The 17,891-nt window shown below is 43.4% G+C and overlaps 1 protein-coding gene across 1 annotated transcript in view; it reads right to left on the bottom strand.

Moving 5' to 3' along the window:
- Positions 1–1,405: 1,405 nt before the first annotated feature.
- The window catches only part of LOC144782059 (alpha-actinin-4), a 280,125-nt gene continuing 263,639 nt past the window's right edge, over positions 1,406–17,891 (bottom strand). Inside the window, exons 19-21 of the mRNA XM_078661201.1 lie at positions 17,524–17,604; positions 3,924–4,082; positions 1,406–3,808 (exon numbers count right to left, since the gene is read on the bottom strand). Of these exons, the coding sequence (XP_078517327.1) occupies positions 3,650–3,808; positions 3,924–4,082; positions 17,524–17,604 (399 nt within the window). The 3' untranslated portion in view covers positions 1,406–3,649. The remainder of the gene's footprint in view (positions 3,809–3,923; positions 4,083–17,523; positions 17,605–17,891) is intronic.

The raw sequence follows: 17,891 nt of genomic DNA on the forward strand, positions 1-17,891 counted from the left end.
GATGGCTCTGGGTATTGTGTGTTTTTAGTCAAACAGCAAATGTTCTATACCTACGAACAGAAGAAACTGACGGACGTAAAAATGTATTACTTTTTTAGATCAGCCATTAGGTTCAAACACGGTAACCTACTTCTAGATTTCCCTACTTATTGTCATTAGTTTATCTTAACGTTTTGTTTCGTTGGTAAATGGTGACCTACACAAATAACTTTCTGAATTTGGATTGTCTACTTTTCAGAAATGTATACCTTTCCACGTTCACCCACCGTGTTTCATACAGGCTTCCACCATAAACTAATGTAGTTAAAAAGCACAAAAAAGGAAAAATTGACTTATCAGTTAGAAGAATGCAAAAACTGTGAATAATATATTGTTCACAGCTCTGCCTGTCCCTGAAAGCTGGGAAGAGTGGGATTTTGGAATAGCAAACCTTTTGATGCCATTCTTAGGAAGAAAAAAAATACTTTCGGCACATACTCACCATTTCAAAACAAAATTACAAATGTTGCTGCATTTTGGATATGTTCATGGGTCTCACCAGAGGAATCCACAAACCTACAGTACATTTAAAATCTGCAACGCGTGGGGAAAAAGTATGCAAATTTGGCCTAGGTACATTTTATGGCAAAACATTAAGAGTAAGCAGCACAAATATCTTTTTTTTTTTTTAAAAAGACTGTGTGGGGCTCTGCACTCGGGTTAAGAGTGCACTTAGGACCTAAGGGGTTAGCGCATGTTGCTGGAATTTGTCGATTTGCTGCATCTAGCCATCATTTTTGTCAAGAAATACTTTCTCTACATCATCTCCCCCTTTACCCAACATACTGTAATGATCTCAAATGCTTCCTACTATTTCCTACCATACATATGTACATAACTTATACTTTAAAATAATTACATTATTTAAATCCTACTCTCCCACTCAAGTTCTTTCAACTTTACTAACTCAAGATTGTTCTGGTGATTGTAAGTGGTGGGAAATGACTTCTTTGGGAACAGAACATAGTTTTCATAATCACACTTAGACCAAAAGGTAGAAAAAAGAACGACAGAAAAGGAAGAAAGTAGTATGGTGGAACGATAAGAAAAGGAGAATGTAACATCGAGATAGAGAAAGTGTAGGTTTTTGGAAGGAGGCATGAGATTGTATCAAGAGTAGGCATCCTTGGTATTTAGCAGTGCCAGCAGCAAGATACTAACAACTTTGAGCCCAACAACTTAATGGGTTTTCTGTTTACAAACCAAGCACAGTGTTCAATGTCTTCAATGGTTACTTGGAAGATTGTGATGTAGAAGTTAATAAAGTAAACTTTTTCCAACCTACTTTTGTAGAGTATATGCCCCGTGGAGCACAAACACACTAGGATTCTACATTTACGTTTAAATAATAAAGGACAAAACCGCCTTAAAAATATTACACATTTTATTGATTTGCCAAGACGAGATTCTTCAAGAACCTCAAATAGTAGAAAGTCAATGCAAAGAGAATGTGCTCTCTTGGTGCCTGTCTAAACTAAAGCACTTTGCCGAATCGTAATCAAACGTTCACGTAACACTTTCATTTCCAAAAAATATATATATATAGGCCAAGGCTTGGAATGTTATTAAGACTTTTCCTGTTACAATAATCAGCAATATTTTAATTACAAGACAGGAAAAACTGCAAATATATGTTTGCTAAGTGAATATATAATTATATAATAAATCCCTAAGTTAATAAGTAAATGGTAACCCTTTTTTGGTCCTCAGAAAAACATCTTCCTGGAAAATAGCGGTGCCACAAAAAATAATCCATGTATCTGAGATCAACACAATTATGAAAAATAAGCAAAAGTCAAAGTGCCACCCTCAAAAACACACGTGCAAATTCCCCATTGTGCCAAAGCACGAGAGTGCAATGTAGTGCTGCACAATGCACCAGCTAAAGAGGCCATTTAACCACTAGCGCCTGCAACACATGAAGCCAAAGATTTCATAATGCTTACAGTGAACTGTTCTAATGACCCACCCAGTGTCTGTAGCAGGCAAAGCCTAGAATCATGCCTGGCAACTCAAGACCTAAGGCAACAATGCACTCTAGGCACAGCAGCACTAACTAGCAGGTAAAATAGTTCTAAGCACGGGCATCACTTAAGACCAGCATTTCACAGAATGTGGTGTTCAGCAAGCACAAGGATCCACTGTGTGCCAAGACCGTGGTCTCCAGCACATAAAAGCACAGACCTTAAGTCTTTGTTTTGCCGCACTGTATCTGAGTAGTTGACCAAATGCTGAAGACTGTCCCCATACTGGTGGTATATTAGCAATGGGGCACAGTCGTTTCAATGTAACAAGTTGTGAAATAGGGATTTAGTGCGATTGCCTGATCATCTGTAACAGGTTATAGTGTTGTGGGTGGTTTGTCACTTCGTAAAAGCATCTCGGCAAGGAAATTACATAATTTGTGTTTAAAGACGAGTTTAGAGCAAACCTCTTTAAATCACCCCGTTTCTATTCCGGAATAACTGCCTCCATGATTAACGCTGTGACTACAACACTGTCTCACCTTAAGATATCTGCTCTTCACAGGAATATATATTTTTTTATAAAGGGAGCCAGAATCAATCTGGCACAAGCGGCTTTTGTTCTGAAGTATCGAGAAGGGGAAGCAGTTTCCAAGTTTGCTTACAAAACAAATAAAATAAACCTTCAAGCCCTCCTACCCAAAAAAATGAATAAAAGATAAATGTCTATTGGATCAACCCGAACAGCCATTGCATAGATACAGCCTCAATGTTAAAGCCTGTGGGGATCGCCAAAATGATATGCCAAAATGCAGGGAATCTTCGCAACAGAGGCAATCCTTTTTCGCCCTGGTGACATCAGTAACTATCCCATTATACTACTAATTTCAAGAAACAATCCCTCTTACATCCAACCATCAATTCCAATTTAACCGAGACAAAAATACCCAAAAGCACCCTGGTGATGGTGGATAGCGCCCAAAAAAGCACCATAATGCACAAGGAGGACAGCACTAACTACCTCAGTGCAACAAGAAAGTCAGCACACACCAACCCATTTCTGTTAGTAACTACAATAAAGTAGACTAATAACCCCTCAGATTCAACTGTGGTGCAAATTGACGTATTAACCCCAGGGCTGCAGGTTGTTGCGGTCAGTGGCTGGGATTCCTGTAGAAATTAGAGGGCATCCGTGGAATGTACTTGAATAGGTTGGTCAAACTAATGCATTGGTAGTCCTGCAAGTCAATGTGGTCGAAGTACTGCAGCACTGTGGGGAATATGCAGTCATTGAAGATTAATGGATTGGTCTCCAGCAATGGAATGCATTAGAATAAGTGCATCAATAATTGTGGGCCTCTTGCAGCAGCAAGGAGCAGAAAAAACTGGCCTTTGGGTGGCACACAGCGCTTTAAGTTTGAAAGCATAACACGAATCTGGCTTCCTGCAGAGATTGGTGGAATGAGTTGGGCTTCCTGTAGCAGTTGGTGGAATGTGTTCCTATTCCCAGCATACACTAAGGACCGCAATTCCTTTGCCGCTCAGACGAACATGGTTGCGTTTCGATTTCCTTTTTTTTTTCTTTAATGTAAGTAGGGATGGGAGATTTGTGCTATCCCTCTTTACTGCTGTGACCTGACCTCTTCTCACAGGTCACTCTCACCATAGAGTGCAGTGGAGAAAGACATGTAGTCTAGTGCCCCAGCCACAGCGTCCGGTCCCTGATAGGGGGCCATCCGTGCAATGCAATATTCAGCCTGGTCAGGCGGCAGTTCTCGGCGAAGTTCAGCGGCCGTGATATAATTCTGGAGGGGGAAAAAAAAAAAATAATTTTTGACGAACAATAAAAAACTATCAATAAAATCAGTCTAAGTGAATAAGCAAGACAGGGTATCAGAATTAATGTATTTATAATCTCACCTTGTCTCCAGCAAGAACCTTAAATGAGGCAATGACTTGGTCAGCAGAGTCGGTGTCTGTGGTCTCCCGGGACATGAAGTTGATGAATGCCTGAAACGTCACACTTCCCGTAGAGTTCGGATCCACAATGGCCATTATGCGGTTAAACTCAGCATCACCCTGTCATGAATATGGAGATAGTCAGGAAACTGAGCAGTACCAAATGTACAAGACCATGGTATATTCCATGTGTGAGTCACCCTAAAAGCGACGTAGAAACATAATGCTCACAAAAGGACAGTAAGAGAGCGATACAAATAGTGCAAAAAACTCACAAAACGGATAAGTAGTAGTCAAGATCAGGACAATTTACAAAAACCTTTTTGGGGTGGGCACCTGCAGAGATACTTTCTTTTTGAAACGTGCCAGAAACATATCGTTTAAGCAGTAGAGAAGGTGCAATAACTTTGAAATCCACAACAGGATTTGTGAAAATCACAATAGGGTGATAAAGACACACACACACCAGTGACCACAGTGACATAACAATAGCCCCCGAGCTAGACGGACCCTCCAAAGCTCGATGGGGCTGTCTCTGGCACTGTGCACAGACCCCTGCCCTCAGAGCTGCTGACTGGGTCCAGAGGGTGGGATCCAGCCCATGTACTTGGCACACAGGGGGAAGGGAGAGGAGGGGTTGCAGGCCCTCAACTTTCGTTACACCACTGTGTGCCCGTGACAAAGAAGGAAAATGTTACTTATCTGTGATAATAGTTTTTCAGATTGAGTTCATTTTAGATTCACATGCTGTTGTTTATTGGCTCCATAGCCAACCCCACTTCCACTCCCCCTCAAATATTATCTAGTAATTGGAAAAATTAGTTGTTTACACGTAAATTTTTGTGACTCAACCACTTTTGGAGTTAATACACCTAAGTATCAACTTGAACCGAGTACGCCGCTTTCCCCTGCATACCATTTCCCCGCATGTTCTTACAATGCGGTCGTTACAACGACTGCGTTGTAACAATGCATTCCATTACCCCGCAAGTCGTAACAACGACTTGCGGAACGGGGGGGGGGGGGGGGCGCTGGATGTTGGAATAGTAAAATGTACTATTCCAACTCCAGTCTGTGCGGACTGTAGGGAAGGTGTTGGATTTTAAATCCAACACCTTCTCCCCCCTACGCAAGTCATTGTAACGACTTACAGGGTAATGGTATGCGCTATCACAAGGCGGTCGCTGTTACAACCGCGTTGGATGAGGGGTGACAGCTGTTTACCACCTGAAGCTCATCATTGCCCTCCTAACGCTGTAGTGATTGCACCTTCAGGCCGTCATGTTATGTTTCCATGACATACTCTGAATGAATATTAGGGTATATTGGAAAAGAATAAGCTCATACTCTTCACTGGGGAGGTGGCAGGATCTCATGTGTGCATATAGGGCTTAAAGCTGTAAAATTAGTGATACCAGTAACATTTCCTTTTGCAACGTACATCCAACAGATTCACATGAAGAGTGATGTGAAGGATTTACACCTGACACCAAGCCAATGGAGGTAAGTGGTTTATTTCATTGAAAATGGTCAAGAGCAGCCGCTTCCATGCTGGCCAGTGGCCATCTGCCCAACAAAGAACCCTGCTGCTGAACATTCGTATGGAATCCGGTAGAGTCAGGCTTCCCTTACAATGAAGGCACGAGACAAGGACAAGCCCAATCTCATGCTCATAATAGATAAGCCCCTTCCGTTCCTTCTGTCATTGCATAGCGAGAGACAGATGCATTCTAAAAACAAAACAAGCTAGAAACACAATAAAAGAAATAACTACATAAGCAAATTGCAAAGCAACTCAAAGAATACTTTAAAGCTCACCAGAATTTGACGCTTGTGCTAGGTGGTAGTATCACTACTTAATAAACAATCTCTCAAATATGAGGGGTTTTCGATCCCTTTCACTCCTCCCTCTGGCACTTCCCACCTTGGAGTCTCCTGAAGAAGGTATAGCACCACCTATCCTCCATTTTACCAGGGCAAATTCTCAATCTTTCATCAGCATGTAGCCACTGCAAATCCTCCATCGTTTTCTCATCACAACTCCCACCCTTTTGGAATAATGGCACTCTGCGTTTATTACACCGCTCACCATTCTCCAAGACAACATAATACTTATGTACCTGTTCCACTTTATAAGGGCTGTTAAACTTAGCCAACCCTTTTAACACCCTTCCAGATTTAGTCTTGTCCCAATCACCTTTCTCCATTGCACACTTGGTATTTATACCTGATAACTTGGGAGTCGTGCTTTTCCACCACACCATTTGTTAGCCACTCTTTCATCCACGAGGGTACCATTTTGGAACAGGAATCTCTCCCTCTCATTAATTCGAAATGGGTTATTGTCAGTGATCTCTTGCTTTGTAGTGCTGAACGCCCATACCAAGTCCTCCACCACCCTTTAAAATCCTGTCCAACTTGCTTCTCACCATGGGCCTGTGACCTTGCAAGGGTACCCTAAAGAGGTTTGGTAGGTGGGGCTGCACGAGTGGGAGTGGACCAGGCGTCACACTGACCTTCGCCAATGGGGCGATGGATATCATGGCGTCATCTGCAAAACAGCTGAGTTCTCTACTGGGGTGGGAAAGGCTGTCAGTAGGGACACCTCTTCCGAAACAGTGAAAGGACTGGTGGAATTGATGCTGCTGGCAAGGATCGACAGAAAGACCAAGAAAACTGTCAGTAGCCCTACTCTCCTTAAAGTACTCAAAGGAAGAGCTGGCTTTGTACCCAAACAGGTGAGTTCCATCAAACGGCATGTCCATCGGTAGGAACTGGATATTGTTGAGAACCCAGTGAACCATAGCCAGGAATGGCAGCGAAGTGAGATACTTGTGCCTGGAGGCAGTGGTGTTCAAGTCGCAACAAATCATGAACTTGGCAACTTGAAGACCATTCTGAATTGCCTGGAACAGGGCGAAGGTCTTCCAGAACAGCTTGGAATACTTCCACCACTGAGTCCCACAGGACAGTGTGTAGCGGCCTCACATACAAGAGACATTAACTGAACAGGGGGCCAAACTGGCAGAAAAGAATAACCTCCACCCAAATGTCTCCACACTCGTGTTCCCCATCAGAGGGAGTGGTCAGGAAATTGTTGGGGTTGGTCTAGCTAGTGGAAGAATGCACCACAAAACTCTCTGGAGACTGGTGCAGGGAAACAAAAGGCCAAGTTGCCCGGAGCAGGACTGTGGCACCTAGCAATCGGACAATTAACTGGAGGACCGGTGCAAAGCTTAACACAAGCCCCTAGGAGGATAGCTGTCAAGGTCTCACGGGATGGGAGGAGAGGTTAAGAACCAATCTGGCCAGGCTTCAGGATTTCAGTCAGTACATTTAATATCAAGAATTTCTGTCGGCCACCGAACTCATAACTATGGCCGAGGAGGCAGATTCTTCCGTAGCTTTTCCTGGAGGAGGGAAAAGGTATCTAGTCCACCAGGGTCTTTCAAGTCCTCGTACTAATTATCGTCCGTATAGGGCTGAGCAAACTCAGCACCCTGGTCGCCATCATTATCGGAATCTGTCTCAAAAAGGGAGCGTAGAGAATGTTGTCTGCTTTGTTGTAAAGCTAATACAGAGAACTCTGTAGGGTTCGGTTACGATGTCGGTTGAAACTGGCCCTGTCTCGAAAGGGTGGGCCTAAAGTGTTGAGGGGGATTGCCACTGTGGGGCTGTAGATTGTTGCACTCGCTGTGTAGAGAAAAATGCTTGTGGAGTGCTGTGTTGACATTCTCCTCTTCCTGAAGGCCTCCTCATTGCTGCAGAACCCCTTTTCATAGGGCCATGAACATGTTGAGTTACCACTGCCTTTGGTGTAATGGTGTCCTTTTTTATCTGTTGTAGAGGGTCATGCACTGCAGTGCCGAACAGATGTTCTCCTGTGAAGGAGTTTATCATAGTCTACTGCACCACCTGCTTAAACCTTAAGTCATGTAACCAAGTGTTTCTCCTGACGATAATGTCCTTACAAAGACTTGCCGTGTCTGCAGGTCCTAAGGATGACTTTAGACCATAAGTGAGGAATTGTCTTGCCCTCTTTGGATGATGGTGTTTGCACTCTTATTATTCTGATCTAGGAGGAGCTGCCTCAACTCCCTCTTATCCCCTCCCACTGTTGATGTCCGTGTCGAAAAGGAGTATTAGAATTGGGTATTCTCCATTGGGTGGCAACGACTCACTCAACAATGCGTCCATCCATCTCCTCTCTTTGGTCTCCCTTCTCCCTGGACGACATGCAACTGCCAGGGCACTGGCTCTTAACCTGGCAGTGGTCTCTAATATTCAGACTGCCACTACATTGCCCTTTAGATATTTGGGGTCTTTAAATGAGTATTTGAACCATTTATCTAACCGGAACCTTCCTTACATGAGGAGTTTCCGTAAAGACCTTCTTACCCTGATCCAGGAAACTTGGAAGCAATGGTGGCTATTGGCAGTTTTTTTGTGATGGTATTAGAGGCTCCAGCAGAAGACAAGCTTGTAATTGCTCTTCCTCTAGTTGCAACCACATTGGTGCTGGCAGCTCTTTTTATAAGAATGTAGTAAATCCTCCACTGGGGTTGTGGTATTTCCAATCCTGTATTGTGCGCTCAAAGTACTGGAAAGAGCCCTTTTCTTACTTTTCCTTCTCGCAGAATACTTCATGCACTTCTTGTGGATCGGGTGTAGTCGGTGGCTGTATCTCTACTTGCTCCTCTTCTTGCCTTTGTCTTCCAAAAGGTCTCGGAGAGATTCAAAACTCCTTCGGGGATTAGTCAAAATCCCTCTTCTTTTAGAAGATTGCAGACATTCAGCAGGGTGGCAGCGCTTCTTCCATTTTTTCTTGAGCGCTCTTTGTTCAGGGTCGAGGGTGGGTGCCATATTTCTTTTCTCCAGTTCGAATGCTTTGTCTCAGGCCCACTGTCTTTTTTTTCACAACAAAATTTTTATTTTATTGATCAGGTAAGGCATATACGCAGTTCTCCACAGTCAGGAGATTCCTGCCAAATATCAAAACATGTATGAGCATTACACAAACCCAATCTCAAATAACCCCACCTATCCCCCCCGCCACCCGCGTCCACCCAATGACCCACCTACCCACCACTTATCCCTCCCTAACCCAGTACACGTAATCACATTTAGCCTTAAGTAACTGTTCGTATAAAGCCAGAAAACATGCGCCTCCTCAGGCCTGGTTTCCATCTTCCAAATCTATACCATCGTCAGGTTCCACTGGGGGCACCAGAGTCAAATCCCTATAATCCGCCCACCTCTTCCAAACTTTGTAATGTTTTCGGGGGCATCCTCGGGCCTCAAATACTGGGCGCTCCAGACCCATATAATAATCCAACCCTGCCTTCCATACTATCAGCGGGGGGGGCTCGATCACTCTTCCATGCTTGTGCCTCAGGCCCACTGTCTTTGAGGGGTTACCTGTGTAGGTCTCTTGTGTTTCTTCTCTTTGCACCTTCTTCACTGGCTCTTCCTTTTCAGGATTGGCAAACCGGTCCTACATATCGGACCTCTCCCACCTCGGTATCTCCATTGTTTTTATCATCACTGGAGATACAAAGGCACAAGATGAAAAGAAGCTGTTTCTTCTGCGTATGCATCATGGTGTACTGGGCCAACCTTTTTCTTGGCTCCGACTGTCTTCAACTGGAACTTGGTACACACCTCCCAGCCCTCAGCACTGTGGCTCTGGGTAGACCGACGTTGCAGACTTTGCGATTGTCCTTTTGTGCAAACTTATTTTGGCATTTGGGGCACCATTTCCCTAGACTGTTCCAGCCTCCCAGATATACATTTTCAGAACCTACGGTCAGGTTCCCCACTCAACTCACCAACATTCTGGTAAATCTAGTAGCTATCTGTCATTCTTAAGTCCTTCATTTGTTTTTCCAGCGGTTCTGTTTGCTGCTTCGTCAAAAACTTTTGATCTTTGCTTATTGACCCAAAAACACAAAAGAAAATTTGAAGATGATGGAGGCCATGTCTGACGTCATAAAAGTACGGACATACAAAAGGGTGGCAGACATCCAGCGCAAAAAAAATAAAAATAAAAACAATTCCAGACATCACCACTAGGCGGCAGAATAATAGAATACACAACATTCGAGTCCAGAAGACAGCATTCATGCAGCAAAATCGGGGTATCCAAAGACTTGTGATGAAATGGTTAAATGCCATTTTTCTCTGCTGTGCCTTTAATCGTTTTTCTTCACATTTTTTTTAGTAGTTATTCAATAAATATTTCTTACAAATAGTCATCTACTCCTGCAGTAGAACATAGGTCTCTAAATGTCACTTTATCCCTAACCTGCCACATTATATGCCACTTTATCTGCCTTCGGCAGGTCCCCTTCTGGGGCTGGGTGCATTTTTTTTCTTGAATTTGTACTGTTTTAGGAATGTTCAAAAACAGCCGATATTGCCAATGTCCACCACAGCAGATCTTGCCAGCACAAGTTTGTGCCGCAGTAATGATCAATCGCCTCAGCATCAAGAGCTTTGGTGAAGCTTGACCTCGGCACCAACAGACACAGAAATAAGCCCACCATATGCTCAAAGAGGAGTGTTGACTGAGGATGATTTTGTACAGATCTGATCCTAAGGAGTCCTGTCCAGGCAGAGGGCTGAGACTGGATCCCTCAAATATTAAAGTTGAAAGCGATCAAGTCTCAAATTTGGTAGCAGCTCGAGATGGCCTGGAAATTACAGCTGTGTATCATCTGAAGTGTTCTGATCAGATGGTATTAAAAGCAATAAAAGCACAGTTTGTCAGACCGGTTCCATTATAATGGGGACACAATATCAAGTAACCAATTGGACTAATGAACAGTATGGCTTAATGATTAGCAAAGGAAAAAAGTAATCAAAGGGAAAGAAATTAGCAAAATTAGCAAGCATATGAATAAGGTCAGCAAACAGGGAAAATCTCTTAAGGAAAAGGTACATTGGCAGGTTAAAGAAAAAGTGTGTGAAAAATAAGCTAGTATTACAAGGAATAGTTCTTATACATCAAGAAAAAAATAAGTCTCCCTACGTGCTGAACAGGGCAGGGTACAATGACCGCTTTCCTCATAAAATATAAGATGAACTATAGATTGTACGAGGGATACATTTAAAAAATATTCTTATTCTACTGATACTTATAGCAGAGATGATGAAATTGACAGCAGATGAGCTGCTACTTTAAACAAGAGGTGCTTGAAGTACCTAAGCAGTGTACCCCAACACAGTGAAAGTGACTACACCCTTTACTACCCATGCTATGAAGTGACCAGTTTGTTGGTCGCATATTACTGTTTGTTGGTAGTGGAGCATTTGCCTGTAGTCGTCATAAGGCTGCCTACCAGACTACTATGTATAGGTGTGTCCATTCTCTCATCACTCACGTTCTTGCCTGTCCGGGTGTAATAGCAGATCTGTGAATGGGTGGGTTGGTCTGCACATGTATGTGGGTTAAATGAACTTGAATAATTCTCCACCACAGGGTCAGAGGTCTAAGATGTGTAAGCAATAGGGAAGAAAAGCAGACTGTACCAGGCTGTATCCAGAAGAATTTAGAAGAGATCGCGAGTCCAATTCCACAGTTCCTGGGCGCTTCTACTCCGAGATTTAGAAAGAAAAGCAGGCAAGGTACATCCACAGTGGAAGATCGGGTAAGTCAGCACACGATGAAAGAGGAAAATTGAAGTGAAGAAGCGGGAGAACAGCAGAGGGTGAAAGTGGTAAGAGGAAGAGGTACAAGGGTAGGAATACGGGGTATGGGAGGAAGAGAAAAGGAGATGAAGTTGAGAAACAAGCATGAAAAGTAAATAAAAAGCAAAGAAATTCAGTTAAATGATTCAGAACCATTTTAGAAAGCGGTCTTCAATACCAAGCAATGATAATGCTTGAAGAATCAAATGAAGAACGTAAGAGCAGGAACAGAGGAAGGGCATAAGAACCAGAATAAAGGAGAGATCAGAGAGGAAACAGAAGGTAGTAAGGTGTCAAAGAGAAGAAGGTAACAGGGCACCATGCAGAGGAGTACAGAAGCTGTAAAAAGTGGTAGAGAACAGAGAAAGTTGGGTAGACGAAAAGTGAGGGGAAGGGGGGCTCTTTTGTCTTGAACAACAATATTATGTATATTGAAACTTGTGTCATGTAGTTTCATGAATTTTAGAAGCTGCTGTTTATTGGGCTCTCCAAGTTGGTTCTGTAGATTAACTAAATGGTTACTTAACAGAAGTAGTTTTGCATCTTGAATTTTCTGGATTTTCATGCTGCGCATTATTCCACTACCTAAAGGTTGGGTACCGAAACATCCTGTAAGCTCTTTTCTTTTCCCTGGGCGTCGCCTCTAGCCATTTGGCGCAATGTCTCTCCCCCTGTGAAATCAAACATGCGCCCCGGAAGCCTCTGTGCGCGGTCACAATCTTCAGATTCTTTTTTCCCCTTTGGTGACTCTCCTGTATTGGCTGGCTTCTGTTCACTTTTTCAGAATTGTAGCATCCTTCCTTCTTTATCCCATATAATTTCCTCGGAAGGTGAAGGGACGCATGTGGATTCAGAAAATTCTTCAAGCTCCAAAAACTACCACTGGTAAGAAACAATTTGGTTTTACAGCATGAATCCTTTCTGGATTCACATACTGTGCAATAATTGTGTAGCGCTGTTATGGTTTACTGTTTATGGTGGTATTAAAATGAGCTTGAGCTTGTTAGCCAATGCTTCAGTTCAGTCCCACTTGTACCGCCTTATTTATCTGGTCGGTCACACATTAGTGTTTTGTGAAAGTATGTATTGATGACCATGCAGCTGCCATACACATGTCATTTATGGACATGTTTGCTAGGAATCCAAGGTTGGATACCTTCCGTCTTGTTCGGTGCACTCTAGCTTTCTCCTCTAGGTATTTGTCCGCCTTCTGGTAACACAATTGGATTGTTTTAAATACCCATCTTGCAATGGTCTCTGTTACCAGTGAGCTCTTGTTGAGGTTTGCAATTAATACTAAGAAATGACTTCCCCTTCTGATCTCCCTTGTCCTGTCTAGGTAGTAAAACCTAGCCCTGAGGGTGAGGTCAAGTCATTTTCAGCCCTGAAACAGGAATATGATCTTGCTCCTACAGAGTACATTAGATACTTACAAGTCCGCCACGCCTTGCAATCCTGCCTCCAAAAGGGAGAGACCCCCCTGACACCACACCTCTTGAGGACAGACTCCTCTATGGCTATTTATCAACAAAGGCCATCTCGCTCACCTACAAAAAGTTAGTGAATCACTCTGGAGACCCCCTTTTGAAATTGCGGGAAAAGTGGGAAAGAGATGGTATAATACTTGACGATGAAGACTGGGCAATAGCGGTAGCTTCACCACGGAAGGTAGCCATTGCAGCGAGGCACAGGCTAGTACAACTCAAAATCTTGCACCGGATCTACATTACGGGACCCTGTATGGTGCAAATGGGAAGAGCAGTAGATGGTAAATGTAGAAGGGGCTGTGGAAGTGAAGGCACCTTCCTCCACATACTGTGGGAATGCAAATTTGTCCAGAAGTACTGGAAGAAGATACATGAGGTGCTGAGCGAAGTGTTAACGCATGCACTCCCTCTGGAGGCTAAGAGATGTCTTCTGAATGTCTGGGAGCCCACGGATCTAAATAACACACAGATCACTTGGGTTACTTTGGGGTCGACAATAGCAAAGCGTAACATTCCTCAGAAATGGGGGGCATCATAGGCGCCTGCTGTCTCCGCTTGTAAGAGGGATATGGATTGGTGCATGTTCCATCAAAAATATGTCTATGTAGCCAGGGGATGTCCTAAAAAATGGTCCTGAATTTGAAACGACTGGAATGAATATAGAGGGAACATTTGTACCCCACCACTAGTACCAGCTCAAGACGAATCATTGTAGACATGACACGAGTTACCAATTGTTATGATATTTTACATTATTATTTGGGTAAGAACCATATCATAATAAGAAATGAGAATGCACTGCGTTTGGCCTTGTGATATTGATTCCTACTGTTAATAAAAAGAATTATAAAAAAAAATCCTAGCACGGCCCAAGTCTAGTGTATGCAGCATTCTCTTGGCGTGTTTTAGTCATGCAGGATAGCTTGGTTCACATGGAAATGCAATATGATATGCGAGAGGAAAAGTGCGTTTGTCCTCACCGTTATCCTATCCCTGCGTATTTGCAGGAATGGTTCTTCATTGGTTAGTGCCTGCAGCTCGCTCACCCTGCGTAGTGATGTGACTGAAATGAGTAAGGTGCTCTTCCAGGTCAGAAACTGCTGTTGTGCCTTGTGCAGCGGTTTGAACAGTGTATTCATAAGTTGCGTTAGCATTAATTGAGGTTCCACATGGGCGTCCGGGCCGATGTGGGTGAAGCTATTCTTGGTGCTCCTTGCAGGAAACTCTTGATAACTGGTGTAGTAAAAAAACACTTCCTATGTGGCCTTGTGTGTAGACCACTATCGCCAACCTTTAATGAGGTGTACATCAGTTTGTTGTGTAGTAGGAGGGTAAGATACCTGTTCACTGTGGTGTCCTCCGTTCTGCTGAGGAACCGACTAGTTTTCACACTATAGTACCTATTTGTGCCACGTCGCCAAGTAGCATTTTCTTATGCTCGGCTTTATCACTTCCTTTAGAAAGTCCATTAAACATTTTGGGTGATTCATGTGTCCAAACTATGTCCTCACGAGTCAGACTGCATACTTTTGGGTGGAAGAATCTGCCTCTTTGCATAGCGGGCGGTTTATTTTCTTGATAACTCCTTAACATTTCTCTTTGCCAGTGCCAGGTCTGAGAACGATGTTAGTCTTGCCCATTGTGGAGCAGTTAGCATCATTGTCATTTGGGACTTTTTGCACTTATCACTAGTAGTTAGAGGGGAATTGGTAGAAAAACGTATGCAAATTCCTCTGACCAGTGTGTCGACCGGGCATTTCTCTGGGAGAAGCGGTGTGGGTGCCTGAATGCGAAGTCTTGACATTTTGTTTTTTTCTACAATTGCAATTGATTGATCTGTGGTATGCCCCACTGCAGCACTTTATTGTTTAGCTCCCATGTGTGTGACACTGATGTTTGTCTGCTTTGTTTGCATCTCTGTTTGCTGCAAATAGCAGGTCTTTCGTGATCAGGTCTATTCCTGTCTAAATGGCCCATCTCTAAACCTCTTGGGTTAGTTTTGAGAGCACATGCAATGTTATCCCCCTTGTTTGATAAACTAGAACATCGTGACTGTGTTGTCCATCTGAATTTGTACTGTCCTCCAGGTCACTTCAGCACGAAAGGTTTTTAGGGCCAGGAAGACGGTCTTTAGCTCCAGGACACTGATCTGCAGGATCGCTTCTTCAGTTCTCCATATTCCTCTGACTTTCAGCGCTCCCCAGACTGTGTGGGACATGTCTGTGGTGATGGTCACTGTCAGGGTTGGTTGCGTGAAGGTTCTGCCCACTTATGTTGTCTATGTTCCACCATGTCATCTCCTACTGCACTTTGTGTTACAACCACTAGATCTTTGTAACTCCCTGTCGCCTGTGACTATTGGTTTTGGTTACACTCTTGCAGTGGTCTCAAGTGTAGCTTTTGCATTTGGGATCATTGGAATGCTGAGGCCTTAATGCTCATCGTCCCCACAGTTCTGTCAGAAACTGACCCTGTGGTAGTAGTGAGCCTTGTTTGTTATAGTCTGAATCCTGCTGAGGGTAGGGATGGCTCTTTGCATTCATCGCGTTTATTCTTGCTGCCTGGAAAATCTCTCTCTCTCTGGCTTTGTGGATGATTTTTGAAGTTTGATCATAAAACCTAGTCTGTGGAGAGAGTCCATGACTTTTGGTGTCCTTTTCGCACTGTGTGTATGAGCAGGGACAAACATGCATATCGTTCAGTCTTAGGTAGGCTGCTGTTACCGCTAGGCATTTTGTGAATACTCTGGTTGCCGATTTAATCCCAGATGAAAGCACTCTGAATTGGTGTGTATTGTTGACCACGATCCAAGGAATTGTTTGTGTTCACGATTCATCAGGTTGTGCAGATATGCATTCTGTAGGTCTAAGTTGTCATAATCCATTTCCCACAGGCACGGGATGACTTCTTGCAGTGTAGTGATCTTTAACTTTTGCGTCATTTTGAGCTCGTTTAGGAAGCGAAAATCGGGGCTTGGTCGTAGTGTCTTATCTGGTTTTGGAACACTAAAGAATCCAAGACATTTTCTTGATAGATTTCTGCCATAGGCACTTTCTCTACTGCCCTCTTTTGCAGCAGTTCCTTCTGCAGGCAGCACCTTTCCTCTTCTCGATGTAGTCTTTTCTTTGGTCTGACTTCAAGAGCAGTCTATCAGTTCTATACAGTAAGGATGTTTATAATCCATTTGTCGGACCCCCCCTTCCACTCATAAAAGAAGGCCTTTAACCCGCACCTGCTGATGTTTTGTGATTGGGCCCTGGTAAGCGGAGTCACTTGCTGGAGGAGCTGGCTCCTCTGGAAGGCTGCCCCCTTCCTCTGGCTCTCCCAGAAAGAACGGTCACTGCTGTGGCAACTGCCACTGTTGTTGAGCACCCTGGTGCTGAGCCAGCTATAAGGACACCTGAAGTTTTTGCATTGCTACTTTCCTTTGGTTGCAGAGTACTTTGACATCGAGGCAGACTGATGTGGCTTCGAGTCCGAAATCTTCAGCTTCTCCCCCCCCCCCCCCCCCCCCCCCCCCCACCCACACACACCTTCCGTGCATTCTCCGACTGCGTGGTTGAAGAATTACGTGGTCTGGTTACTTCTTTCAGTGCTCCTCAGGCACCTTTTGGTGATTTTCAGGGTCCTTCGGCTTTGAAACCCTTTTCTATTATATTTCTCTCTTTCGATGATCCAATGTATTATCTTTGGCGATCCTTCGTCATCCATAGAGCTTCTGTTTTTGCTTTCAGACCCATCAATGAAAAAAAGAACCTGAAGATAGTGACCTCGCACAGATGCATCCAGGCGGCATGTTTGACGTCACAGGTGGAGTAACAGTTTGCTAATAGCTACAGACCGGGAGAGGGGAGAGAGAAAAAGGACTAGGTGGCAGATCAATGCACAGCATGTGGATCCAGAAACCGATTTATGCTGCAAAACTTCTCCCCATCCCAGAAAAATGCATTTTTAGTTGACTGAAATGGCTGTGGCAAATGAAGTGAGGTTTGCATAAGACATTTTGGAGCGGTTTTGCTGTGTCACAGGTAAAACACAAGAAAGTTAGCAGAAGAAAATGGATGCATAGTTTTCCTTTTGGTCTTTTTAACCATTTCTATTCTCAGAGTTTCAGGCACATTACAGCCAGTCTTTACTCAACTATTTCAAACCCACATGTGTAATAAGAAGGAAAGGGGTCCTTTTAAAAATTGGATGCAAGACCCAGAGAGAAATTAATCATCGAGGTGTAAAATACCACTTTTTTATATCCACACATGGGACCTCTTTTCTTTCAAAATGTTGAGAAGGACTTTTAATTAGGAGAAATGCACATTAAAGTTATTAAATGATCTTCACATTAACAAGAGAAGACCTTTCCTCCTCAATAGAACCCAATTCCTTACCGCTTTGTCATTCTCAACATCATATCCCAAACTTATAAGGCAGGCTTTGAATTCTTCTGGCCCCAGAGCTCCAGTATGGTCCTTTATGCGATTGAATAACAGGACATCAGTGCATTGGGAAGCATCGGAAAATGCAATAATGTTGGGAGTTCATGAGGAGAAACCAACGTAGCGATGGGAGAAAAAGAAAAGTTAAAATTAATATCACCTTTGCAATTAACAGTAAAACAAAACTACCAAAACAATGTAAAAGACAAGAAATGTACCTAAAGTTTAAAAACCTATGAAACAATATCTGGCACTTCTAAACAATCAATATGATAGAGATCAACATCTATTCACTGTCCTAATAGTGTGTCTCCTCCTGA

This window comes from Lissotriton helveticus, chromosome 9, assembly GCF_964261635.1.
Source record: "Lissotriton helveticus chromosome 9, aLisHel1.1, whole genome shotgun sequence".
In the NCBI taxonomy this organism is placed as follows: domain Eukaryota; kingdom Metazoa; phylum Chordata; class Amphibia; order Caudata; family Salamandridae; genus Lissotriton; species Lissotriton helveticus.